General features: G+C 37.5%; 1 protein-coding gene across 4 annotated transcripts in view; it reads right to left on the reverse strand.

The window, feature by feature from the left end:
- Nucleotides 1–25,838, reverse strand: part of LOC114047022 (DENN domain-containing protein 1A-like) — a 702,955-nt gene that overhangs the window by 483,277 nt on the left and 193,840 nt on the right. For all 4 annotated transcript variants that reach the window (XM_027867675.1, XM_027867672.1, XM_027867674.1 and 1 more), the window contains 2 exons: nucleotides 16,378–16,427; nucleotides 4,452–4,571 (listed from right to left, as the gene is read on the reverse strand). In XM_027867675.1, coding sequence (XP_027723476.1) covers nucleotides 4,452–4,571; nucleotides 16,378–16,427 — 170 coding nt within the window. The remainder of the gene's footprint in view (nucleotides 1–4,451; nucleotides 4,572–16,377; nucleotides 16,428–25,838) is intronic.

Here is a 25,838-nt window from a genome sequence, read left to right on the forward strand (position 1 = left end):
AAGAAAGAAAGAAAGAAAGAAAGAAAGAAAGAAAGAAAGAAAGAAAGAAAGAAAGAAAGAAAGAAAGAAAAAGAGAAAGAAAATTCTAGAATTGAATGTCATAATTTCATGGGACCTTAAAACACAAAATGTTAGAACACAGAACTTTCAATGGGGAAACAAGCATTTAGTTCAAGTCCCTTATTTTACAAATGAGGAAATCAGGGCCCAGAGAAGAGAATTGACTTAACTAAAGTCACAAAATTAGTTAGAGCTGTGAGGAGGTCCTCGGATCCAGGTCTTTTAACTCTCCATTACTAAATTATCCTGCTTCTCATTTTTAAAGAGTTCAACAAGACAATACCCTAAATGATTAAATGGTTATTCAACTTCCCATCTAGGGCAGAAAAATAATACTATGTAAAGAATGGCAAATACATTGATCTTCCAAAAAGGGCTGACACAGCGATACTTTCTGAAATCACCAGAAAGACAACCAAGCATAGTCATGTAAAAATTCAGTGGATTTCATCCTGACAATTTCTAAGCTTTGGCTATCCTGACATGCTAGATAAGTGTGTATAAATACACACACACACACACACACACATTCACATATATCTATAGCTGTATCTATATAAACATGCCTCAATTCCAACAAGCAATAGTTCATCATAGTGTCACAGAAGAAGCACTATATTTGTAGACAGAGCACCTAGATTGGAGTACCAGTCCTGCTACTTTCTGGCTGTATGACTTTGGACAAGTCACTTAATTCTAACTCCCAAGATCTCTTAGAGCTCTAAATCTCACGGCTCTCCTCTCTAGGTATAAGTTCCTTCCTCCGTAAAATGATTGGGGTTTGAGGGGGTAGTCGACTGGATAGATCCCTAAATTCTCTTTTAGCTCTAGCAATGTATGTTCTAACATTCTATGTTCTAAATGTCTATCATTCCGTGACTCTAAAATCTATTTTATATAGTAACTTCCAGTTTAAACAGTATGTGTTATAACATTCTATATAGTAAGGATCCTTTCAACCCAAAGATCATTTGCTGAGACTTTTTCTCCAACTTGTACCCAGTGGTTGCCCTCTGGGACCCTTTCTCTTCCAGGAGAATGTCTTCTCTGGATTTTTATAACTTTGCTGTTTGTTTTGTTTTGTTTTGTTTTTTTTGGTTCTCCCTACTATCTAATCATTCCTTTTTAGTCTCCATTTCCCAATCCCCCAGGACAGGTGTTCCCCACAGCTCTTTTCTGGGCCTTCTTCTATTCTCTCTACACTCTCTCACCCAGGGAGTTTAATAGGTTTTAAATCTCTATACAAATATCTTGCAAATGGAAAATATCTAGCCCTAATCTCTTCTGAGCTCCAGTCATACATTTCCAACTGCTACTGGATATTTCAAACTGCATGCAGAGGCAACTCAAACTTTCCTCTAAAACCCATTACTCCTCCACACTTCCCTGTTTCTGTCAAGGATATCTTTACCCTTCCAGGCATTCTGGTTTAAAAGTTTGGTATGGTGCCTGCCTCTTACTCTCCCTTACTCCACATATCTAGTCAGCTGCCAAATCTTGTTATCTCACACATTGGTCCTCTTCACTCTACTCAAATAGCCACAAACCTAGTTTATTATCTCACCTGGAGATCCTATTGCAATCTTCTCTTATTTGGTCTCTCTACTTCATCTCTCAACTCTTCAATCCATCCTCTATGAAACTGCAAAATGATTTTCCTAAAGTGTGTGTTTGGCTGTGTCACTCCAATGGCTCTCTATTGCCTTTATAATTAAATATAAGGTCTTCTGTTTGGCATTTAAAACCCTTCACAATCTGGTCAAAATCTACCTTTCCAGTCTCACTGCATTTACTCCAATTCATGCCCTATATTCCAACAAAACTGGCCATTTTTATGTTCCTCACACATAACACTCTCCTGTTTCCATGCCTCTTCTTTATTTTTTTTTTTCTTAAAGATTGGATCTTCCTATCTCACCCAGACTAAAAATATAAGGACTACTCATAGGTCTCCTCTCATTACTGATCAGCACCAGAGCTTTAAGCCTGTTCTGTTTCTAGCCTGGATTGGTTTGCTGCTTAGGCAACCTGGTGGTCCCCTGCTCCCAGAGACTCACCATACTAACGCCAAATTTAATGTCAACATTGAATTCTATGCACACTTTAGCTCAGAACCCCCTAATCTCTTCTGAGCTTTAGCCTCCCCAGAAACAGGGATTACAGGCCTGGGTCATCATTCCTGGCTCTCTCCTTATCTTTTCAGTAGCTGACCCTATGCCTAAAATGTACTTTTTCCTCACCTCTACCTCTCAGAATCCCTTGCTTCCTTCAGAACTCCAAGCGGTGGTGGTGGTGGTGGTGGTGGTGGTGGTGGTGGTGGTGGTAGTAGTGATGACAGTAGGCACTACAAAAATTCTGACAAGTAGGGAGTACAAATATTTTTATTGATGAACCAATGAGGTATGGTGACCTGGCCAAAATCAATTACAACTGGTTAAGACCAAGATCCCTTGACTTCCATTCTAGTACTCTTTTACAGACAAGGAAACTGGGGTTCAGAGAGATGATGTATGGCTCATGGTCACATAGGGAGCCAAAATCTTAAGGGAGGTCTTCTGATTCCAAGTGCAATGCTCTTCCTAATATACGGTGCTACCTCTGGCATGAGCAAGAAGTCTGTACAGAAGACCATCAATGTCTAACACTTTAAATTAAGAGACCTGAAAGCACAGAAGCTCCACTCCCCCTGTCCCCAGTGTAACATGTGCCTGTGTTTGAGAGAGAAAGGGGGAGGGGAATAGGAAGAAAAAATAAAATGTAATGGGGGAATTGGTACACCAGAGAGACATCCCCTTTCTGGAATTCACCCAAGGTCTGGCCTTTCATTTCAGGGGCCCACATCCAAGTTCTTGGTAACAGGGTTTTGTCAGGGGCACGTTGAAGTTCCCCTGACCTGTGCTGCTCCATGTTAGCGGCAAGAGACAGGAGACAGGCCCCTCTGACACCTATTTAACAGAGGCAGATGGAGAGTGGTATGTATGGGATACCTTTAATTCTCCCTCAGGAACACCCTGCAGTGCTGAAATGCAATTTCCACACGGCCCCTCCACACTAGAATTCACTCTGACCATTACTGGCAGAAGGAAATCAAGCATCAAACAAATGGAATGCCAGGACACAAATGGAGATTTACAAAGATCCAGGGAATAGAGGAGGGTGCCTAGGATGGAAGGAGGATTGGAAACCGGGACACCTGAGGATCACTGGAGTTACTGGTGATAGTTAGCCCAGGGCACAGGAGAAGGGGGGTGGGGCCAGGGTATGGCAGTAGAGATGGTTCTTTAAATACAGGGCTGTTGTAAGGGTCAAATGAGACAATGTCTGCAAAACAAACCTTGAAACACTATATGAACACCAATTCTAGTTGTTATTGTTGAAATGTTTTTGGTTTTGTTTGTTTTTGGGGAGGAGATCTATCATGTGGAAGAATGATTAGATTTGGTCTGATGATCTAAAGAGAGCAAGACTAGAACAACTGGCTGAAATTGAAGAGGGGCAGATTCAAACCAATATAAAAAAAACTAAGGATTTTCAAAAAGTGAAAGAAGCTACTTCTGGAAGGACTAGATTCCTCATTACTCAGGAAGGAGTAGCAGAACTAGATGACCTCCACATCCCTTTCAAGTGTAAGTTTCAATGATTCTATGACTGTATTACCTTAGTCCCCTACAATCACAAAATAATTTGTTTCAACCAACATTAAAATGCCTCATTTATTTACTACAAGTACAGCCCTACATTCAGTTCTGGGTGAGATACAAAATCTAAACAAAATATGACCCTTGCCATTCAGTAACACCATGGTCTAATCAGGGATATGACACAAATCGAACTATAATATAAAATAAAACATAAATTATTTATTGAAGTGAAAACAAACTACTATGGAGGTGGAGGGAGGAGAACAGAGAAGAAATTTGGAAAGACTTCCTGGAGGGATCAAAAACCACCACAGAACTCCAAGAGGAATTTCTGTAGAAACTGAGGAAGACATGATCAGTATTGGCAAGATAGTCTTAGATGCAGACACATGTTTATTAATAATCCTGCATATACAAAATGTTTAAAAAGAAGCTTAACAAGATAATTTCTGACAGCTCAAGATAACAGGAAGAGCTCGAGCTATGTCATCCAACTTTCACACATGACCTAGAGGCATTGACTCCTTCATTCAAGGCATTAAATACAAATAAATAATGAAAATTATCTTCCTAGGCTTAAAAGCACATGAACAATATTTTGGAATCCTTTGCCCAAAGTGCAGTGACCTGCAGGGATGAGATAGGGAACGATGGAGAACAGCTGGAAAACTTAAATTACATTCGCAACAAAGCTGGGCCCAATACTGCATCTTCGAACAAGCCAACAACCACAGCCCAACCTCCCCTTACCTTAAGATGCAGAAGCAGCTCTTAGCTCCCGAAGATAAGCGGCAGAAGCCAAACCTCTGTTTGCTGTCAATGTCAGTAAGCACAAATGTGAAGTTCTGGCCAACTTGGCTCACTGTAAGGCTACAGGAAAGAAAGAACAAAGGGAAAATAAATTGTGCAACCAGTTAAATGATAAAAAAAAAAGTATCTAATCAAACCAAGTCATTGAACCTTTAACATTTCCTTTCTCACTGGGCCTATGGTTCTCTAAATGAACTTGCACATTTACATTTTTCACCAGAATTGAGGGGAAATTAGTAAGGAAGTCAATCTCCTGGACCACCTTTGGGAAAGAATATATCACTGTACCTGAAATTGAAAGAAGACAATTCCAGGCTCTGTCACTAACTAGTAGCATAACCTAAGCAAGTTAAATTATTTCCTGGAGTTTCAATTTTCTCATCTGGAACATGAGCAGATTAGAATATATGATTTCTAAGGTTTCTGTCAGTTCTAGCATTCTATGTTAAGAGGAAGGTTAGAATAGGTACTGGGCTTGGAATCAGGAAGACCAAAGAAGGAAGAACTTCCACCTTACATATTTATCATTTTGTGGTCCTGGGCAAGTCACTTCAACTCTTCTCAGCCTCAATTTCTTCAACTGCAAAAATGAGGGGAAATGGGGCACCTACTTCAGAGGGTTATGAGGATCAAATGCAATAATACAGGGTATCCTAAAAGTCTTAGTGCAGTCCTAAAATTCACTAACTTGAAACTACATAAAGACTTTTGAGATATCTTGTATATGTAAAGCACTACATAAATTTTAGTTTTGTTCTACAGTCCTCTCAAGCTCTAAAACTGTTCTAAGTTCTCTTCTAGTTCTGACAGTCTATGTTTTTAGATCCATTCTAGCTCTAATGTCCTAAATATTCTGTGTTTCAATATCCCTTCCAGTTGTCATTCTTTTTTCCAAGGTTCCCTTCCACAGTAACTCTCTCACTCTTTACTTCATGTTTTATGATTACATGATTCTAAATGATGTCTAGAAGTGCTTAGGACTACTTAGTAAAACCACTTGCAGATACAAGGAACAAGGTGAGCATTTGCTTTCCCAAATGCCATTTTCCATGTAAGATTTTTGAAGCCCAAAGGAGCTCATTTTGGAGCCTAGAAAAGCCAGATTGTTTAACAATGCAAGCTGCTTTCCAAGATGGTGAAAAACAATGCTATAGGAAAGCATTAAACAAAGCAATGTTTTTACTGCATTACAACAAAAATAAAAAGCACATCACACATATAAGCCTTAAAGTAAAATTAGAATGCAACGTCTGTTCTTTAAAAAAAAAAAAAAGCAAAAGCACAATGACCAATAAACTACATTATAAACTAACACAATACAATAAAAATTATTTTTAAATTAACACACATATAGCTATTTTAAAATTCTAATACTGGAATTTAATGTTAGCTCTAAAAGAGCTTTTAGGACATGAAACATTGGAACATAAGGGTTAAGAGGAGCCTTGCCACACAGGTGTGAGTCCTTAGCTGAGACCTGAGAGGACAGCAGAGGCTTAATAAATGCTTCTTGAAATGCAACAAATGTCCCGGATGAGATTTGAGCATTAACAGATTTTTTTTTTCAAATTTGCAATGGAATTTATGGGCTTTTAAACTTAACCATTTTCTTTCCTATGTAAAATATCAAAAATAAGTCTATGTATTCTGTACTAAGATTAAAGAAATGCTCTTCTCCATAATTCACTTTGCAAATCAATGAATACCATTATCTAGGATAAGGTGGTAAATAATAGTTGAAGTGGTCTTCTCTAAAGATAGCACTCGTGGAAAGAAAGAAAGAAAAGAAAAGTCCACGGTGAAAGATATATGTGTAAATCAAGACTCAAGGAGCCTTTGGGATCCTGAGCACCTTTAATGGGTCTGATGTAGCAAGTTCTATTTGGCAACGTCATACTAGAGGCACCAAACACCAATAGCCTCTAACTCTGCCAGCAAATGTGGGTTAATGGAGAAAGCCCAACATTTGAGTCAGGAGAGTTCAAGTACCAACTCTACTGAACAAGTCTGAACCTCTATTTGCTCATCAGTCGAATGGGGATAATAGTACTTATATTTCCTGCCTCACTGTGTTGTTGCTAGGATATGATAATAATAGCAGCAGTTCACATTTATATAGAGCTCTATGGTTACAAAAAAGAAAGACCACCTGGCTAGTCAAAAAAGTGTTAAGACTTGGAGTCCTAGGTTAATTCCAGCTCTGACACATATTAGCTATGTAACCCTGGGCAAAGGCACTTCCCGATCTTTTAAGTCTTGATTGCCTCATTTTTAAAATAAAATATTTGTGCTACTGGTGGTCTTATGAGGAAAGCATTTTGCAAAGCTTAAGGTACTGTAGGAAAAGGAATTGTTCACCAACCATCCAGGGTTATGGTCAAGATGAAGCAGAATGACAACCACTGCCATTTCTGTAGGCCTCTAAGGTTTACAGAATATACTTCTCACCTGTCTAGGAGTAGAAATATTATTAGAACCAGTCTACAGATGATGAAACAGGCTCAGAGGAGGAAAGTGACTTGCACACTTCTACATGGGTAGTAGGTAACAAAGCTGGGATTCCAACCAGGGTCTTCTAACCTAGCATGTATAAGTGGGGTGGTGGGAAAAGTCCTAGATGTGTAGCCACAGAATCTGGTTTTGAATCCTAGCTTACTACTTACTACCTGGTTAATCTTGCGTAAATTCCTTCCCATCTCTGGGTTTTAGCTTCTTTACCTACAAATAAAGGGTTAGACCTGGACCCCTCCAGCTCTAAATCATATGGTCCTCTGCCTTTGTCCAGGGTTCTAGTATATCTCACTGGGTCTCTAGAACGTTACGGGCAAAAAAGTATTTTGTAAATCTTTTTCATCTAAAAGAACGTAAAGCCCAAATGTTTATCACCATCCCCATTCCCCCCATCATTATCATCATCACCATCATTTTCATTATCACTACCACCACCACTACCATTATCATCATCACTTTAACAAGATTTTCCCACGACAAAGGTCTAGGGAGAGGTCCTATTTCAATTTGAAGGGGGAAAATTATATTGTCGGGAGATTGATTGCTGAGGCCAAGAAAATAATTCAGAAGGAAAGGAAAATACTTTCTTCTGCCAGGTTTAACCAAGAATATGAACAGAAACAAGGTAGCAATTTAAAAGGAACATGGTAATAAAACAGGTGTAAGTAATGCTATCCTCCACCCTGAACAAGCCAAGAGAAGAAACACATTTCTATAAAAGTTACAGAGCTGTTGAGGGGACACCCAATGCTACCTTCTTGTGACTGTTATGTTTTATCTATAAAGCTTGGATGCGATGTTACTATGGTGACTTAATACTATGTTTTAAAGAAGGATTATATGATTAATTTTAACAAGGTTGAGAGCTGAGGATGTGTGAGAAACGAGATTCAAGCTCACATAATTAAAGTGATTGGGGACGAAAGCAAGGCTCACTTGGGGGAGGGGAAGGCTCATATGATTGAATTATTTTGCACAACAGGTCAGAAAAATTCTAAGTTACAAATGCACCCCAGCTTTTTATAAGGTAATGCTTTGTGATCTCACAAATTATGTACCTTCATGAGTTTTACTCCAGGCTTCAGGTTCTAAGATAGTTAAAATATACAGGTTCAGCTACCATTCCAAAAAGGTATGTGTCATATTTAAATACTTGGTGCCTTGCAAATGCCTTGGTTGGAATTTGTCATATTTAAATACTTGGTGCCTTGCAAATGCCCATCCAGTCCTTAGTCCGAGTATGAGCAGCAGTATGTAGAGTGGAAAGTACTGGCAGAAGACCAGGGTTCAAATCCCAGCTCCACCATTTACTAGTCATGTAACTAGGCAAGTCACTTTTCTCCTCCAGGATTCAGGTTTTTCATCTGTCAAAGGGAGATGACTATATTTGCCCTACTAACCTCACAGAACTATAGGGTAGAAGGTGCTTTGTAAACCTTAAGGTATTACATAAATGAGAACTGTTATAATTACCTGTCTTTTAATCCTTAAAGAAAAAAAAAAGACAGGATATAAAGAGAATTTGTAAGTGGTAGGTTCTAGCAATAAGATGGACTAATCCTGACCTTGGGGATTCAAAAATATCTGGGTTCAATTTTTAATTCTGTATCTGTGTGGCATGGGGCAACTAACTTCCCTTCTCAAAGCCTCAGTTTTCTCCTTGGTAAAATGGAGATAATATAATCTACACTACCTACCTCAAAGAGTTGTTTTATGTTGTAACTGTAAGATCCTGGTTAAAGTATTTTGTAAAATGTAGTGTTATAGAAAATATGTTATTGTAAAAAAAATCTATGCAAAATACTTCAGATATCATCAGCATAGGTACTTCTCCCACTGATACAGATAACAATTTTCTCATGACTTAATTTGCTGTCGCCAAAAAAAAAAAATCATCCCCTAATGGTCAATATTCTGGTAATGAATCTCTCTTCATTTAGCTAGGCTGGTCCTCTGGTAATAGACACACAGTCTATCACTCAATCAATCAACAAGTATTCATTAACCTCTAGCTATGTGCCAACCATTACATTAAGCTCTAGGAAGATAAAGAAAGTAAAAACAGTCCCTGCTCTCAAGAATTTTACATTCAAATGGAGAAGAACACATGTTTATAGTTATTCACATGATCCATACAAGGTAACCTTAAAGAGAAAAAGCACTAGCAGCTCCAAGGACAGGGATCCCATACTACTGAAGGTTGGTAGAACTTAAAGGAGCTTGTCCTCTTTGGCATTACCTCCAAGGTCACCTCCAGACTTCAACAATAAGGTTTTAGTGGAGGAATAATAACTATACACTTCCATAGTACTTTACATTTATAAAGTGTTTTCTTTAACACTATTATAAAGGAAGTCATGAAAATATTATTATTCCCATTTTACAGAAGAGGAAACCGAAGCTCAAAAATTATCTGATCATGCTCACATGACTAGAAAGTTGGACACTATCCTCAAGCTACAATAAGGCATGAAAGTAGGACTTTCATAAAGATCCTCCTTCGTATTCACAAATAACAATAATAATAAAACCAAGAATGTGGAAAGTGCAACTATTTTATTGCTTGGTTATCTGAGACTTCAAAAGGATTCATTCATTCATTCAAGACAAGAAGCATTACAGGATCATAGTATAACAGAGAAAATACTAAACTTGAAATTGGGAGACATGAATCTTAGTTCTGGCTCTGTCATTAACTAAGCTTCACAGAGTAGTCACTCTTCTCTAAGCTTTGGTTTCCTTACTAATAAAAATCAATGGATTGGACCAGATAACCTGTGAGGTTCCTTTCAGCTCTGACATTGTATGTTCCTAAAAGTTCTTTGTTTGGCTTATCTTTTCTCCTATGGGAGACACCTCTTCCATTTGAGTCCTGGCTACTTGAATAGATCAGCCAGGAGAAGGTGCTCAACCTCTGGTTGTATTTCTTTTATATAGGTATTGAGCTTTTGATTAACAATAGTTGCTAGTCAGACATCTAATTGAAAGAGAAAGGGCATTTTAGACAGTTCCATGGCTTACAGAGGGACCCTTACTTTTACAGACTGATTGGTTGTATGCTAATGAACAGCTGGGTAACAAACATATCACCAAATGACAAAGCTCAAAACCATTATATTTTAAGATATATCTCCTTGGGTAACTTCCAGTTAACTTATAGTCAGGAAGTCCCTGTCAAACAAAGCTCTTAAAGATTTCTGCAAGGCAGAGGACTGATTCATCTTTCCACTTGTTGATATAGACTATAATAATATTAGATATTTCTCCATGATGACTACTTTGGAAAAAGGATCTGATTTCTTAATAGTTACTGTGTTTGTGTTTATCCTCAACTTCAGCAGCAATTCTTTATCTTACAGTAATCAAATGATCATAGAATGTTAGAGTTATAAGGGACCTTATAACACAGAATATGAGAATAAAGAACATAGAGAATTAGAGCTGAAAGGAAATTTAGTACAGAAAACAAAGAGTGTCAGAATTCCAAGGCCTTGAGAACGTAGAACTAACACAGAACATAAAAAAATACATAAAAAATTTTAAAGCTCAAGAAGACATTTAAGACACAGACACATTGCAATTGGGAGAGATCTTAAAACAAAGATAGGTTAATAGCTCATAGGACCTTAGAGATCATTTAGTATAAACCCCTCATTTTACATATTTAAAAAAACCCTAAAATTGATTTACTTAAAGTTAGTGGCAGAGCTAGGAGAACCAACAACTTCACTCTAGTACTATATTCTTTCATGCTTTCTCAATCCTTAAACTTTAACAATTTTTCAGGATAAAATTTCTTCATAAAGTTGTTGTTTTTTTTTTAAACAATTCTACTGTAGATGCCCCAAGTAGATCAGCAATTCTGAACTCAATTGGACCCTAACTTTCAACAAGTCAAAAGAACCAAAACCAAAAATAGGAATATCTCCAAAAACAATCTTTTAAGGATAAAGTCAACACTATCCTACACCCTCTAATGTATCTTCAAAGTCCATGTCAACATGAAGAACAAGAAAGAAAAGCAATGTTTATTCAAACCACAGAATCTAACCTTCATGCTGCCTGCCAAGTGATGGTTATTTCTGTCTCCTCCAGAAGCATTTCATTAAATCTTGAAGAAGCTTCCAGGTATAGTATATAAATGGAATGCAGAGGCATGGACCATGTGGATGAAACAGTTGGATTCCAGGTATCACATGACAGACAAGGTCCACGTTAGCCAAGTCATCATCACCAAACATTTATGGAGCAGTTATATGTGGGCCAATGTACTGAATCCCACGTGACAGCTACTTTTCTTCCACTGTCCCTGGGTTGTTAAGCAGGAATGGCTTAATAATAGAACCATCTGCAGATTGAATAAAGTCCAAAGTCCTTAGGCTGGCATTTAAGGCTTTCCACAACCTAGCTCTGACCTATCTTTCTCAGTTTATCCCCTGATTCCTCTTCATGTATTCCATGCTCCATACAAGGTTGCATAGCCATCTCCCTTTATCCCTGTAGAGCACATTATGTACTTTACCATCACATCATATTTGCTGATGTTGTTACTGGTACTTGGAATTTCCTCTCAGCCATCTCTGCCTACTAACATTCTACTCATTCTTCAAGAGTCAGCTCAAATGCTACCTACATCTTCCATGAAACCTTCCCTCATTTCTTCTGTCATAAATAACTCACCTCACTTTCAGCCCACCAATATCAAAACATCTCTACCTCTCATGCATTTATCATGTCCCATGGGGTATATAATTATATGAGTCTCATCTCCTTACGAGGTTGTGAATTCCATAAGGGCAGAGACACCCCACCCCCAGTCTTTTATTTATTTCTTTATCACCTCTAGTGCCCAGCAAAGCACTGTGCATCAAAGAATGCAAGCTTCACAGATATTTGTTAAGTTGTGAAGATGAAATGAGGTAACATATGTAAAACGTGATGTTAAACTCAAAGGGCTATAATTGTTAGTTATGATTATTAGTTGAATTGAATAGTCTTTATATTTTGTCTCACCAACCCAACTAAGTGCTTTAAGGGAAGGTGTTATATGTTATACTTCTGTATTTTGAGTAGTATTGATCACATATAAGATGTTCAACAGGTATTTAAGAATTGTTCTTAAGTATGTAATTTCTATCACCATTTTTTTTTCAAATGGAGAGAATGTTGCTTCTACCAATCTATTTCTAAGAAACATGTGAAGATAAGAGAATAACAAATAATACCAAAATTATATATTTTAAGAAGTTATATTGTTTGATAATTCCTGGTTTTAAATAGAAAAATATTAAAATGACAAGGAAGATTTAATTTCTAAAAAAAACCCATTTCTTAGGTTCCTAAGTACAAGGCATTGTACTAGGTGCTTAGTCAGACAAAAATTCTAATATCTGGGAATTTTAGAATTTTAATTAACAGGCAATTTTATAGAACCTCAGAGCTAGAAGGTCGCAAAGTATAAACCCCTTCTACAGACCCACAAATGGTTATCTAGCCTCATTTTGGACATTTCTAATGTTGGGGAAATGACTAATCCTGGAGACGACCTATTTCATGCTATTATCTGTTACAGCTATATCTGTTCAAAAAATCTTGCTAACACTGAAATCCGCCTCCCTATAATTTCTACCCATTGCTCCTAGTTTTTCTCTCTATGATCAAGCTAAAAAAGACTAATCCTCCTTTCAGAGGACAAGCCCTCATATATTTGAAAACCTTAATTGTGTATAGAGAGGATTCAGTTCTATACCTTATTCTAACACTAACTTCCTTCCAGAGAGGTATCTCCCCAGGCCATAGTTTCCCCACCTATAAAATAGGAGGTATTGGCATAGATGATCTCTAAAGCCCTTTCCAGCTCTGATGCCCTATGCTGTAAGGTCCATTCTTACTCAAATATCCTATGGACTATTAAGTTTCCTTACAAGTTATCACTTCTCTATTTAGCAATGATTGGGCAAGTCCTACTTTTTTGGAAAGATTAATAAACTGCACTAGTGTTTACTATGGTAGAAAAGGAAAAAGGACACAGGAATGACTAGGAAAACTTTTTTCTAAAAGAACCCACTAGGGCATTACTCTCTGACTCTACTAGAATATACTCTATGTCCCACAATAATAAAACCAGCACCTGTGATGCTTAGACTCTGGTCAGAGACAAACTGGGCTAAAATATTCACTTGCAGTACAAATTGTACTACTGATACTTAAGGAGAAAATACTGGCATTAAAGTCTTTGTATTTCTTGAAAAGGAACTAATTTATTAGTATTGCCAGTGTAAACTAAACTAGATTAAATTAGACTATATTAAATTTTGTAAAAGTTTAAATCTGGGAACAGAAAGGGGGGACTCAAATACAATGTTCCTTTTAGGTTCCCAAAAATATTTTATTTTAACCAGAAGAACATTTCATCACACTTAAGGTGAAAGAGATCTCAGTAAAACTATTGTAAAAGATTAAACTCTATCACTAGAGTAACATTTCTGTCCCCAAATTATGCATGTGAAGGAATTATCAGCACTCTGAACTTAGTATATAGAATATTAAAACCCAGAATGTTATAGTAAGGGGCTTTAGAACTTAGAATGTTTTAACATAAAACAGAGAATATTAGAATACAGAGCGTAAGACCTGGAAGGCCCTTAGAGACTGTAGAGTCTAATCTCATTTTAAAGATGGGCAAACTGAGTCCTGGAGAAGTAAAGTGATTTAGCCAAGGCCACAAAGTAACACAGTTGCAGAACCACGGATAGAATTGGCATCTAAAATCCAAGTTCAGCATTCTGTCCCCTGAATCATACTACTGTCCTATTAGTTTAAAAATACCTATGGTTTCATCAGTGTGGGAGATCCCTCTACCAACACAGATCATGGCCTATGATATAGAATCTTAGAGAGTTGCTTAAAGCTCTGGGTGGTTAAGTGATTTGCCCACAGCCATATGACAGTAAATGTCAGAGATGGGATTTTAAGCTATGTCTTCTTAATTCCAATATCAGTACTCAATCCACTATGCCATGTGCTGTCTCTAGTTTTAAAATATTAATTTAAAAATAATAGCCATGGGAAAAAAATCCTCCCAAAATGGATTTCCATTTAACAGAAAGTCATATTTGAACTGTTTTTCTTTATTAAAAATCCAACTAAATTCTTAAAAATGCCAGCTCCATTATTCCCTACAAGTATATGATCACCATGATTTGTAACATATATTTTTCACATATGGACTATTAAGTTTCCTTACAAGTCATCACTTCTCTATTTAGCAATGATTGGGCAAGTCCTACTTTTTTGGAAAGATTAATAAACTGCACTAGTGTTTACTATGGTAGAAAAGGAAAAAGGACACAGGAATGACTAGGAAAACTTTTTTCTAAAAGAATCCACTAGGGCATTACTCTCTGACTCTACTAGAATATACTCTATGTCCCACAATAATAAAACATATCGCTGGTTAATACAAATAAACAGGAAATTTACATTAAATAGAAGCCAACAAGCAAATATAATCTGCTTGGCTTGGTTAAAAGACACAAGAAGGAAGAGAAATTTGTTTTACTCATCTTAAAATGAATGCAAATTTTTCATTTAATGGTGTCTACATGTGCACTGACTGGCCTAGGAATCCTTACCTAATTTCCCCCAGGTGGGAATATGCCTTTCTTCTTAAAACTTCTTATGGTCTTGAGCTTGAATGTCTCTTTTGTACTGACCACATTTAACTGTTCCTCACAGTTATGTGTGTACATGTCTCATCCACCTCTGCCAGTAGACTGCAAGCTAATTGGGAGCAGTGGCTGGGTCATTTCATCTTTATATCTCCAACACCAGACACAGTGTTGTCTACATTGGAGACACTTTGTTGAGTTAAATTAGGCATCTGATCAAGATCCAAATTATGACTTAACAATATATGTCACAGAATTACAGAATGCGTCAGAGCCAGAAGATGCCATAAAGATCAGCTAGTGTGACTTCCTCATTTAAACAGGTGAGGAGAAAGTGACTTGCCCAAAGTTATACAATTAACAAAAGGAAGCAGAACCTAAGACTTGAATCTGAGTCACTTTCCTCCAAGTGCAGTGCCCTGATCACCACTTGAGGCTGTCTATCTGATCCACCATATCAAGAATGGAGAGGGATCACTCCATTTCAGGAGAAGTCAAGCATCTTTAAATTTGATGCACCTATAATTTCTGTTTACTTAATATACACATATTGCCTCCCTCCTTCTCCTCCTCCCCCCCCTTTGTCTCTCCCCCATTCCTCTCTTTCTCCTCCTCCTCTTCCTTATTCTTCTCTCTGCCTCTCTCTTTCCCCCCTCCCTTCATCCCCCACATATATACACATATATTATATCCAAAATGCATGAATTTCTATAATAAAATTTACATGTTTAATATAATGCACATAGAGTAAATTGCAGAATTAAACTCCAACCATGCTAATTCAGTGGTTTAAGTTTGGTACTGAAATTAAATTAAAAAATCTTTCATTCATAGAACCAGAAGAAACTTTAGAGATGACCAAACAGCAGCATGGTACAGTGAAAAAGCACTGGGCCGGGAGTCAAAAAGAACTGGGTTCAACTCGTGACTCTAACACTCACAAGTTACGTGAACTTGGGCAAATAAATTCACTTCTGGGTCTCAGTTTCCTTACTTGTAAAATGAGGATAATCATCCTGCCATTATTACTTCAGTGTTTTTAAGGGGGGAAGGGGAATGTGTACACCTTAAAGCATTATTATGTAAGTTATTATTATAAGAATAAAATAGTTACAGGGTTTAGAACTTGACAGAGTCTTAAAGATCATGTAATCCAGTACCCTCATTTTCCAGATGAGGAAACTGAGGCCCAGAGAGTTTAAGTGACTTAGGCAAAGTCCCAAAGACAAAGAGTGGCTGAGTTAGAATTTGAACCTACGTCTCCAAATTGTAAGCTCTTGCTACTATACCACTGCTTCTTCTTCACTGTTATTATTCATACTATAATTTAATCTTCATTTTGCAGATAAGGAAACTGAAACCTACAGAGGGAAAATTACTGGACCAAGGTCACATAGCACATTAGCTATGAAATCAATTGTAGATCTTTTTGCCTCCCAGTGTAGGACTCTTCCCACTATCTCACGCTCCTCTACCAATGCACAGTTAAAACTTTTAAACTTTTTGATGGTGCCCATAAAATCCCCAGGAAAGAGGATATTGCAACTCTCCCCGGCACATAGGTGCTTTAAATCATAGTTAAACAGACAGAATGTTACAAATAGCATGGTTTTCATTCTCCATAGCAGTTTTATTGACAAGTGTTTTTTTTTTCTCTCTTGTAAAGTTTAAAAATCTAACACTACCTGTCCACACAGAAGGGGAAACAAAACTTGGTCAAAGTCTGTAGAACTTCCTGTGGAGAGAAAAAGAGATAATTTATACATCTAATGGGAGCAATAAATCTAACATTAACCACAAGCGCCCAATCTTACAACTCTACCCCTGAAGAAATCTGAGACAGATGAAGAAATATGAGCTTTATCAATTACATGGGGAGGAGGACTGGGCAGTCAATCATGTGAAATAATAAACATGATCAAACTTCATTAAAAATGAAAAATTAATCAAGATTCACACATGGGCAAGCAGCAGGGGCCCGGCAGCAAAGCTCCAAAGGGAGGGAGGAGTTTGCATGGCTGAGTGTTAACACCCCTCAAGGGACCATCTTCAGCATGACCATATGGATCAGACTGAATAACACCAAACCACATGGGCTTGGCCTGGCAGGACCACTTCTGCTGGCACCATTTTTGCCTGTTACCTAGGAACAGAGGGGTCTGGGATTAGGAACCGCTTCCCAACATCAATAGAACCAATAACAAGAAAGAGATAAAACCAATCATTCTCAGAGATCATTTTTCCTGAATGTACTCAATCTTTTCCTCCATTACAACCTCTATTTGCTTAGTTTTGGGTGAAAGTTTCTCTTTGTCACCAATTTATTTTGGCATCAAACTGTAACATTTTCAAGTTGTTTTTCTTAATGACACCACTGTACTTGTCCTTGTTTACACATTCCCAGTTTATCAAATAATCAAAGTAAACTATTAGTTTAAATGACCTTTCGAAATATGTAGGTAGGAAACACTAAATATATTCTTCAGAAAGAGTAGAGAATGGAAAAAAAAAAGAGTAGAGAATGGAAAGGTGGAGTGGTATTTCAAAACTCCTCATTCTTTGGAAAGAAAACCTTTCCTCAGTAAAAGTGTCAGAGTCAGAGAATGTTAGTGCCAGAAGGAAGACTGGGCCACAGAGCATCATACCATAAAACACAGAATGTTGGCCTCAAATGGAATGCATGAATACAGTGTGTTAGAACATAAAACATTAGACTTGGAAGCTTTAAAACATAGAATGTTAGAACATAAAACTGAATATTAAAACATGGGTCCTTATACTGTCAGAGAGATCTAGAAGAGTCCTTAGTAGATAGAATAGTTGAACATGGAACCAAAAAAGATCAGATCTTTTAGTGCCTATCATATAAAAGGCACAAAAGTTACTTAGACAACCTCTTGTGACAAACAAAATTGTTCTAGTTTAGCTTAACTTAAATGAAAAGCCTCATTGACACCATTAAAAATTCATTAACTCAAATGTTATAAAAATTACATGTGTATCCCTTTCATGAATCTGCTTTGCACTCCAGCCTTTTCTGCTCACAAATTTCAGGACAAAATGGTGAGCACATTTTTATGACTTTGTCTTGGGTCTGTCTAAGTTGAAACAAGCCTGCCTTAACTAAGTCCAAATCTGTCAGCGTGATGAAGTAAAGATCAGGTTACAAATGTAGCCCTTTTCCAACCAATAATAATGAGTTATCAATGCTAACTGGATTGATGATGCTCGCTTCATTTAGTTTTAAAACCAGTTCTATCACTCAAGAAAGAAACTCACATCAATCTAATCGTCTACTCAATGAAGCAGAAAGCACTTTGGCTTTCCCTGCCAGAGCATATTCCTCCTACATAATTCAATTGAGAATATTCTATTCTTTAACATTGTTAGATGGGGACTGCATTAATTGTACCACTGTTAAGAAATGAAAGCCAACACTAAATGAACTTTGATTAGAATGAATAACAAAGAAAAAGTTTTCTCAATATAGTCTAAATTGCTGTATCTGTACACTAGTCATATCTGAGCTATGATGTCTGTAATAGCCTATGTGCTATTTTAAAAGAGGATGTCTTCTGTTTAAAGATTAATCACCATCTAGCTCACACAGAAGAGACTGCTTAGGACTGGAATTAAGGAGAAGCAGAGTCCTGGACAGTTCTGCCAAAAACATTCTCCATGTAGTTCCGAGCAACTTGTAATATTCTATGTTCCTAAAGCACAAATATCATCAGGTCACAACCCACCCCACCCCCCGCCCCCAAACTCCGGTAGATCCTTATTACCTCTAGCATCTAATATAACCTCCTTTAATTGGCACTTAAAATGCTTCATAACCTAGCCTTTTCTCTCTTTCTGGTCTTCTTGAACATAACTCTCTTCTACAAACCTACTATTCCAACCATACTGTTGTTTCCTTGCTATTCCATGTACACCACACTCCATTTTCCACCTGTACTCTAGTCCTGCTCCTCATTCCCCTCCCAGCAGAATTTAGATTCTGCCCCTGGGATCTTGGACCCTAATATGTGAACTTTGACCTTATTTTGCTTAGAATCAAGACACTAGGATACTTCCCTACCATGTGCATACCATCACAGTGTTTGATTCCTTTCAGCTTGAATACTCTTGTATTCTATGTTTGAACATTCTTCTAACTCTGTGATTCTAAGACTACTACACACAGGAATAAAGGAGTTTTCCTAGCCAATAAGGGCATTATTCAGACAACTAGTAGAGCAGAGAGAGAAACGTTCACTTTAAAGTCTTCAGGGCCCTAGACCCACTAACACCCTTATCCTATGCATACATCCTCCCAATAATTTAAACCAAAAAAATTATAATTTAAACAAAAAAAAGAGTCCTCTTTTTACCTCAGAATCAAATTTACTTCAAAAAGTATATTTTAAATGAAACCACTTTAGGATATTTACCAAATAGTCTGTAAAATTCAAACACATGTGCTACCAAAGGTATACAAACCACAGAAACTGATCTCCTCTACCACCAAAAAGTGACAAATGCAAAAATGACTTTTCCATTTTAAGTTGGAGCTTTACTGATAAAAATGCTTCAAAGATATCTCAGATGAAGAAATCCCATGACTACTACATTTTACCCTAAAGTAGATTCAATAGGTAGTTAACAGGCCCAGCTTTAAGACTTTCTAAAACATAACAGCTACAAATGTCAAGACATCAGGGATCTGTAATTTCATCAGTCAAGTAACTCACCCAAGAAAGCTGCCTGAGGTTCAGGAAAATTAAGTGACTAGTTACTAAACATCAGAGATGGGATCTGAATCCAGGTATTCCTGACTCCAAGTCTAGCATTCTATCCATTACATTACCTGTCTTCACCTTACATAGCAACATCACACTTTCTGATGTCAAAAAGATAGAGGAAGTCAAAGGAAAGATAGTGGCACAGAAGCAACGGTCCCTGATCAGTACCCTGGCTAGCAACTTCAGTCATCCTCAATTACTCTCTCTCACACAACTCCACATACCCAATCTTTTGCCAAGGCTCATCATTTCTCTCTTCACAACCTCTCTCACATAGGGCTCCTTCTTTCCACTCACACAGCCCACCCTGGTGCAAGCTCTCATCACCTCTTCTCTCGCCTACTACAAAGGCCTTCTGGTCAGTCTCTCTGTCTCAATATGCTTCCCACTCCAATCCATCTTCCACACAGCTGCCAAAGTGATTTTCATAAGACACAGATCCAACCAAGGCATCTCATTGCTCAGTGATATCCAGTAGCTCCTTATTACCCCCAGAGCTAACTATAAAGTCCTCTGTTTGGCATTTAAAAACTCCTCAGATATGGCACTACCTACCTTTCTAGTCTTCTTACATTCTACTTCCCTCCACACATTCTCTAACCCAGTTACACTGACCTACTTGCCATTCCTCACCATGACATAACATCTCCTGATTCTACATTTGCACTAACCATCCTCCATGCCTGGGATGTTTTCCCTTCTCACTTCTACCTCCTCACTTCCTTGGCTTCCTTCAAGACTCAAATCAAACCTTATCTGCTGCAGGAGGCATTTCCAGTTCCCTACCACCACCACTGCTAGTGCCTTGTCTCTAAGATTGCATTCTGTTTACACTGCACATGTCTTACATGTACAATTTTCCGCATTTTGTTTTCCCCACTAGAATGTTAGCCCTTTGAGGCAGGGATTGCATTTTTACCTTTCTTTATATCTCCAGTGCTAAAGTGCCACACCTACAGCACAGCAAGCACTTAATAAATGTTTGTTAACTGTATGTCACTATTCAAAAGTCTATTCTCTCCATTTCACAGTTTCACCATCAAGTCCACTGATGAATAACAACCCTGAGGCTGCCTAACTTAGACATAGTAAAGTGGCTCAGTGGACAGAGCAGTGGACCTGAAGTAAGGAAAACCTGAGTTCAAATTCAACTTCAGACATTTACTAGCTGTGTGATCCTGAGCAAGTCAGTTAACTACTCAGTCTGTCTCAGTTCTTCAACTGTAAAATGGGGACAATCATAGCAACTATCTCCCAGGATTGCTGTGAAAATCAAATGAGATAATATTTTTAAAGTGTTTAGCACAGTGCCCGGCACATAGTATGTACTTAATAAATGCTTGCTTCCTTCTTTCCTTCCTTCCTTCCTAGGTCTATCTTCCAGAAGAGAGCTACATGTTAGCATGCTACAATGGACGAATACTAGATGAAGAAATAAGACACAAACTCTACTCCCAGCACTCCCACTTAATCACTACCCCATCCTTGCTTCAGTTTTCTCATCTGTAAAACAAGAGGAGAGACTAGATGGTCTCTAAATTCCCTTCTCCTTTCCAGCTCTAAATATAGGACTTTATGACTAGATGATCTCAAAGGAACTCTTTAGGTCACTCATTCTATAACATGGCATAAAAAGCATTTTTCAAAATATAATCTTTCATTTGTAAATGTAATCTATAACTCTAAGGTAATGGAGAGACCCAGACAGCATTAAATGAGCTGTAACATATGACTAACAATGTCTTGTATGTAGGAAGTGGTGTAAAAAAATGCTAACATCATCTCTTTCCCTCTCCCTCTCTCATTTCATCTCAGAAGGGAACTCCTGTTAAAGAAAAGCCCTCCATGATGAACAACTTAAAGTATTGGAAGAGTTGCCTGGGCCACTAAGAGTTTCAATGATTTGCTCTAGGATAATGCAGTCAATAGTGGTTGAAGGTGGGTCTTGAACCCAGGTGCTCTTAACTCCAAAGCTTGTTCTCTACGCACTGTACCACAGCTACCTCTCAATGTGAAAGTTATCAGCCAAAAAATATATGATCAGAGAAGAAAATGGGGTCATCATATAGGGAAAACACAGGACAACATAGGAACAAATCAAAGTCCCCACAAAATTAAAAAAAAAAAAAAGAGGAAGGCCTCCAGGAGATGGGTAGATGTCCTATAGAGGATTTTACAGAGGACAAGAATGAAGATTGCAGATGATAGGTTGCAATCAACGAGAATGGAGGGAGTATCTACCTATATGGATGAACTCTGAGATCAACTAAGTAATCTCCCACTAAGAAATCACTCTTTCAGCCAAAAAGTGAGCTTTTAGTTTGGTCAGCACAGTTTCAAAGTCTTCTTGTGTTTAATGGATATTAAACTGGAAATTATACATATATACTCATATGAGTATGTATGTATATATATATGTATATATAACTAGCTGTCATCATTATATATCAAAAAGAAAAGGAGTGGTTATTTATGCTAAAGTATATTTTGTGTTTCCTGTTAAACAGGATAATCATGTTATAGTTAGAAGGGACCTTAGAACAGAAAATATTAAAAGTGACCTGAGACCATGGAGTGAATGCCATGGACAGAAGAGAACTTAGAGATCATCGAGTCTAACACAATGATTTCACAGAGAAGGGGACATAGGCCCAGAGAATGAAAATAAGAGGCCCAAGTACATAAATTGTTAGCGTCAAAGGCAAGACTGAGCCACTGAACGAATACCTTTCTCATCCTCCCCCCTCTAGAAAATATGATAACACTTTTATATGGAAAGTGCTACTCTTCAAATAATACACCAAAGCCCTGCTTTCAATGTGATACAGACAGTCTCTAAGCGACCTTATTGATTGTTTTGCTTAGAAAATGTCCTCTATCAACCAATTACATGCACTCCTTTTTATAAAACCTGTGTCTTTGAGCAGTGTGGTAGAGTAGAAAGAGAACTGAATTTGGAGTCAAAAGCCCAGGACTGGAATCTTACTACTTTTGTAGCTGTTGGCAAATCACTTCCCCTCTACGAGACTCAAATCCCCTATTTGTAAAATAAGGGGGTGAGAGTAAAGGACTTCTGTTAGCTCTAACATGTTATGATCCTATGTGCTACACAGATGAAATGGAAATGAACCAATTGTCAGGGTGGGGTGGGGAGAGGTAGTATGAGCAAAGGAGAAGGGCAGCATCCGCCAGTTTCCAGGATCAATTCCAGAATTTATATTTTCACAAGGCTTTTTTATGTGCAGTTTGATTTCTTAACATTTTAATGAGCCCCCCCCCCCCCAAAAAAAGTGAATCTATAGCTTCCAGTCACCACAGTTAAAGTGCAGAGCATGAACTAGATCCCAAGGGAAAGGCAGCCCACCATGTCACTACTGGCTTTAGGACATACACCACCTGGTTCCATGTCCCCAGGTTCCAACTCTTTTCATAATCAAAACACTGCTGACATTATAAACCCCGCACGGGTTTGCTAAAATCCCCCTCAATCAATACGGCCAACACATAACTTATTGGAGGCAACAGTGGGCTCATTGATTAAGTTGAGTTCCATAGCAAAGTTTTCAAAATAAATGAGACAAGGATACAGCATTCAACCCCTTTGTGTCACAAGACAATTTATGAAATAGGCAATTTCCAAAAGGGCCTTCCCCCGCCCACCCACAAAACAGACAATCATTGAAGTGGGAAGAAGCCAGAACAGGAAGCAAAGAGAGAGAAGGGGGAAAAAAAAGAAGGAAGATTTACAAGTATCTGCAACTCCCATTTCTATGAGGCACTTTACTATTTATATCCCTTCCTCACATTTCCCTGGAGATAAGTAGTACAGGTATCACTGGTATTATACAGTTGAGGAAACTGAAATCTACACAGGTGCAGCGGCTGGCCCCTACTCACTGAGCAGCAGAACAAGGATTCAAATGCAGACTTTTGGTGCCAATTACTTTGCTAATACACTGCCTTTAAGCTATGTATTTATTACAATAAAATTTGATGTGTCAAGAGTGTGATGTATCAACCAATTAGAATATAATAACAGAAGTACAGTATCCAGAACAAGGGAAGCAACAGCAATGCTCTTATCCTTTGCCCTAGTTAAATCATATCTAAAGCACATTATCTGACCAGTCTGGGCACCACATTTTAAGAAAAACAATAACAAGCTGGAAAGTCTGTCCAAGAGAGATCAATGAGGATGGTGAAAGGTCTTGAAATACGGCCATAGGTGGACTGGTTGAAAAAATTAGGCATGTTGAGCATGGAGAAAACTTGGGAGAAGGTAGGATTATAGAGTGGAGAGCTAAAACAGACCTGAGAGATATTCCAGCCCAACTCTTTCATCTTATGTATGAGGAAATTAAATGATCGCCATCTTTGGGTATCTAATATCCTTATCGGCTTTAATGTAAGAAAGATTGTACAAAAGAAGCAGATTTTGATTCAATGTAAAAATAATTTCTTAATAACTAGAAATGTCCAGAAGTAGAACAGGATGCTTTAAGAGTTAGTGAATACCCCACCCTCAAGCAGAGGTTAGATGAATACTTATCAGCAACGTTGCAGAGGGTATTCCTGCTTCGTGTACTGGTCATAAAATCTGAGGTCATTTAGTCCAACCCCCTTCACTTTACAGATGAAGAAACTAAAGGCAGAAATGTTAAATGACTCTCCTAAGATCACTAGGTAATATCTATCAGAGGTGAAAGTCAAACCCAGATCCTCTAACTCCAAATCCAGTACTTTTCCCCTATGCACACTGGCTTTGGCAGCTGAACTAGATGATCTTTAAGACCCTTTCCAACCTTATAATCCCACAGTTCTATGAAACTTCTGTTTCCACAGTATAATGAAAGGAATGAAAAAAATTCACACACCAAACCTCAAGCTACTGAGGATGCAATCCATCATCCAGCAGTTAGTATATTTGCAAATGGGATACACATATCTCTCAAGATGATTTCTCACTCAACTTTGCATTCTCCCTAATTATGCAGGCAAAGAAATCAGCAAGTGAAGTCATTATAGTCTTGAAAAGGTGGGAAACAGGGCACTAAACTCTATTCTTCTTTCTAGAAGGATGGTTCTCTCATCTAGTCACAAAACTAGGTGAAGGGTTTTAAATTTATAATTTTTACACCATTATAGAGTCCTGTCTGGAAGCAAAACTTTGAAGGCTAGATTCACTGAAGTTAATTAGGATCCTTAATAATGAGAAAGCTATACTGTTTCGTCCTGAAAGGGGGAAGGGAGATCCTGCAAGGGTTATCAACATTATTAACATGTACTTTCTTTATTTGCTTTGCTTTATTGAAACTGATAAACAAAAAATAAGTGAGTTTGGCAGCTAGAGAGCACACATATATCCTTACATGTATATTTGAACATTCACACACACATGCATAATACCATGATTAAACTCTTTTTTAAAAAGTTCATGATTGCTTTCTGCGTCCTCTTAAAAAAAAATCAAGAGTTGATATTTAAGAAATTTCAATAAGTTATTAACAGTTCAAAAGAAAAAGAAAAATATTTGAAATCAATGTACAAACAAGATGGTAATGATCATGCCAGCAAGCAAAAGGTATTTCTTTATGACTTATTGGAAAAGTGATCCTCTATCAGGACACAATACAAAGAGGGCTAATGGGAAATGTGGACAAGTTCTTTTTGTCCACAAAAGGAATAAGCAATTTATAACAATCTATGCTTTAGACTCTCTTCCATCTTTAACGTTCTATGTTCCATTTTCTAAGATTCTATGATCTAAAGTCACTTTCCAGCTCTAATATTCTATGTTTTTGAGATTCAAATGGATACACTGATGGATCAACAGGAGAGAGACAAAAAGAGATTTGATTATCTCACTCTTTTTTAAATGAAGATGCACTACTATGTGGATCACAGTTCTAAGCCCTGAAATGCTACAATCCAACCTGTAAAATTTTCTCTATTCAAACAGGCATAAAGATGGACTGGCCCTGAAGGTCTTCTACTTGTAATGTCTATAAAACAACTAAAAAGAAGGAAAAAAAACCTATCTTTAAGACAACTGACCGTCTTAAAAGCAAAATTAAAAATAAAAAGATACAAACACCTACAAGCTTGATTTTATTAGAAATGTCTACTTTTAGTCATTTCTACTTTTAAAAAGAGGACACCATTTTGAAGTTAACAGAAGTTTAAAATATTGATCAATAGACACCTATTTAGTAGTCTAAATTAGAAGTTCTTTAAATTTTAATTATCACCAAGGATACTGATGAACAATTTCCTAAGTATAAAAACAGGAAGAACAATTTTTTTTACTCCAATTTAAGCATGGTGCAGTGGAGTAAACATAGGATTTGGAGTCAGGGGACTTG

The sequence above is a fragment of the Vombatus ursinus genome, unplaced genomic scaffold, assembly GCF_900497805.2.
Source record: "Vombatus ursinus unplaced genomic scaffold, bare-nosed wombat genome assembly UNPS02014786.1, whole genome shotgun sequence".
Taxonomy (NCBI): domain Eukaryota; kingdom Metazoa; phylum Chordata; class Mammalia; order Diprotodontia; family Vombatidae; genus Vombatus; species Vombatus ursinus.